General features: G+C 43.0%; 1 protein-coding gene across 1 annotated transcript in view; it reads right to left on the reverse strand.

The window, feature by feature from the left end:
• The window catches only part of cdk17 (cyclin dependent kinase 17), a gene marked incomplete in the record, with an annotated part of 49,127 nt that overhangs the window by 32,152 nt on the left and 13,499 nt on the right, over positions 1 to 3,476 (reverse strand). Inside the window, 1 exon segment of the mRNA XM_014026161.1 lies at positions 799 to 943. Coding sequence (XP_013881615.1) covers positions 799 to 925 — 127 coding nt within the window.

Raw genomic sequence — 3,476 nt, forward strand, 5'->3', positions numbered from 1 at the left:
AAACTACACCTGGACCATAAAATCTACACCTGAACCATAAAATCTACACCTGGACAATAGAAACTACACCTGGACCATAAAATCTACACCTGAACCATAAAATCTACACCTGAACCATAGAAACTACACCTGGACCATTGAAACTACACCTGGACCATTGAAATTACACCTGAACCATAAAAAATACATTGAACCATAAAAAGTACACCTGGACCATAGAAAGTACACCTGGACCATAGAAACTACACCTGGACCATAGAAAATACACCTGAACCATAAAAACTACACCTAAACCATAGAAACTACACCTAAATCATAAAAACTACACCTGGACCATAGAAACTACACCTGAACCATAAAAACTACACCTGAACCATATAAAATACACCTAAATCATAAAAACTACACCTGGACCATAGAAACTACACCTGAACCATAAAAACTACACCTGAACCATAGAAACTACACCTGAACCATAAAATCTACACCTGGACCATAGAAACTACACCTGAACCATAAACACTATCTATACTAAATAAATGTTAATATTTACATATCTTTTTATATTACAATCAACTAAAATGTTTTTTGTAAATATGTTTTGTTTCTGGATTACACATCTACTTTATAATTTTTTTATATAAAAACCTGCATCCCACCATTTTTTAAACGTACCTGCCTCTCTTTAAAATTAGTTTAAGTGACATCTGTTTTGTTATGTAGGTTTATATATTTATACAGGAGTTTTTCTCTTCTGTGATTTGAGAAGTAAAAACTGGAGGTTTTGTCGAACCATACCGTTGTCCTTGGTACCGCCGTCCTCTATGGTCATCTGCTCGGCCAGTTCAGACAGAGACTCGTCGATGGTCAGACTGGGGCGGAGCGTTAACGACAGGCGCTTCTTTATCCTCTTCATCTTCTCCATAGCGGGTCGGCCTACGGCCTGCGAGACACAGAAACACACTCAGTCCCAGCTGAGCAACAAGCGAACAAACACAACATTCAGACGGCTGCACGAGAACCCGACGAGTCCAAAATATCTCAGCTGATGAATAACGCATGGCAACTTTTAATGCAGCTCTGCAAAACGCTTCAACAGAACATAAATAAAGGATGAATCAAGAATTAATAAACAACGAGACTCAGAGTTGAACACAGCTGTTTTTCCACACGTTCAAATTAACTCTAATTGAAGGTGTCAAATAAACACCTGGATCACGATGCCAGACGGGGCAGGTCACAGGAAACACCTTGTTCATTGTGCCAATGTGTGTGCAGATGTGTGTGTGCAGATATGTATGAGGAAGGGGTGTGGCAGCAGGGAGGAGTCAGCAGCAGAAAGGTCCCGCCCATCAGGCTCGACATCCTGCAGTCACCATCCTTCTCTTTCTACCTCGAGCTGTTTGGCTCCTCACTAACCGGTTGTGATTAAATGTGAAACTTTTCTAACTTTCAGACCTCTGCACCTCGCCAGGTGCTCTGGTCCACCTGTCCTCAGGTGTTCCGGTCCTCGTGAACAAACAGCTCCAGCTGTCTGAGCTCTGAAGTGTTTTTAGCTGTGTGTTTTTGGGTCATTATCCAGTTAGACGATCCAGGACCCCTGACTGAGACTGAGCTTTAAGACCGGGCAGCACATTTTTCTCTAGACAGCCTTGATAGTCTTGAGATTTCATTGTCAACCTGAGTGAAGATGGCTGCCACACCCAATCAACCCTAAAGAAACAGAAAACCACCTGAAAATGCAGCTCACAAAAATCGCAACGCATCAACAGAATGAATGCATTGGGGAAACACACACACACACGCACGCACGCACGCACGCACACACGCACGCACACACACACGCACACACACACACACACACACACACACACACACACACACACACACGATGTGATAAGCCCTCTTTGTCTCCCCAAACAGAAAACTGTAACAGAGCTGGCTTTTATGTTTGCAGCAAAACTCAAAAACAAAGAGATTCATATGACATGTGCGTGTGTGTGTGTGTGTGTGTGTGTGTGTGTTTTCAAAGTACAGGATTTGGCACATATGACTGATATGTGTGTGTGTTATGTAGAGGGGGGCGGGGTTGGCATGAAAGGGAGCATAAGCAAGAAGAGAGAAGCACTTTCTCGCGTTTAACATCAGCATCTTCACTGACACACACACACACACACACACACACACACACACAACACACACGTTTTGACCCACATTCCCAACATCCCCAGTTCCTTGCTGCCTCTCCAGTGCAGCCGGGGTGAGTCTGGAGGGCGAGACTTCAAAAGGACGAGGAGGTGGGAGGCTTCAGGGGACGAGACCTAATTACTGGGCTAATTATTACAAACCCTGCTCTCTCCCACTCCTCCGCTCCCAACTCTTATGGTTTTTCCAGTTTTTGCTTTGTAATTCCAAAAAGAAGAGGGAAAAAAGGAGGAAAAAAAAGAGTGAGTGAGGTAATGAAATGGAAAATGTGGGTTTTTACATTTGATCCAGAAGATGTGGGTGAAAGTGTGAGCAGCAGGAGGAGGAGGAGGAGTGAGCAGAGCGGAGCCATCATAGTGTCTTTGTGTTCGCTTAAAAGCCATGAAATCACCGGAGAGAGGGCGAGCATGTACCGACAGAGGATAGCCTTTCTTATTTTTATGACTTTTATTCAAGTTTAAAAATCTTCCAAGTGCCAAACAAAAACTCAACACCTCGATATTAATGGTTTGAAATCACAAATTCTTGAATTTTGCAGAAATAAAGTGACCCTCAGAGTCTTTCTGTAAATTCAGGAGCACTTCATCAAATCTGTGGTTTCAGGAAGTTTCCTCTGAGCAGAACACCGTCTCCTCCAACCAAACACAACGATCAGCATTGTTAACACCCCCCCTCCTAAAATAAACAATCATATGAGAATCACAACCAGTTTTAAATAGATTAAATCATCTCCTTCACCGAGGGAGGCGGGGCCACATCAGAGCCTGGGGGACCAATGAGCTCACATTTCAAGAGATCCATTAAATAATGTCGTTTTTAAAAAATGTTAGGAGACGATTTTATTTTGACGGATTTCTCTGGGAGCAGATAAATGTTCCTGAATAATAAATAAAATCAAACCRTTTTCAGAACGGTATCTTCTCCCCTGGTTTCAGGCCTGACTGGTCAAACATCCTCACAGGTTTCACAACATTTGGTTTGCTTTTAAATTGTGTAATAATTCAATTGTTTTTCTTATCTGTGAACAAGACTCTGAGCCTGATTCCTGCCACCCCCACAGCCCGCTGCCCACACCGAGCAGACATCCGTTCTTCAACACAAGAACCAGGAAAATAACCTGAAAACCTGTGTTTATACTGCTGCAGCGCGAACACAGAGCTGAGCGGCTTCGCTAAACAAGCTAAAACCAGAAGAACAGAGGCTAAAACCAGAAGAACAGAGGCTAAAACCAGAAGAACAGAGGCTAAAACCAGAAGAACAGAGGCTAAAAC

The sequence above is a fragment of the Austrofundulus limnaeus genome, unplaced genomic scaffold (genome assembly GCF_001266775.1).
Source record: "Austrofundulus limnaeus strain Quisiro unplaced genomic scaffold, Austrofundulus_limnaeus-1.0 Scaffold531, whole genome shotgun sequence".
Taxonomy (NCBI): Eukaryota; Metazoa; Chordata; class Actinopteri; order Cyprinodontiformes; family Rivulidae; genus Austrofundulus; species Austrofundulus limnaeus.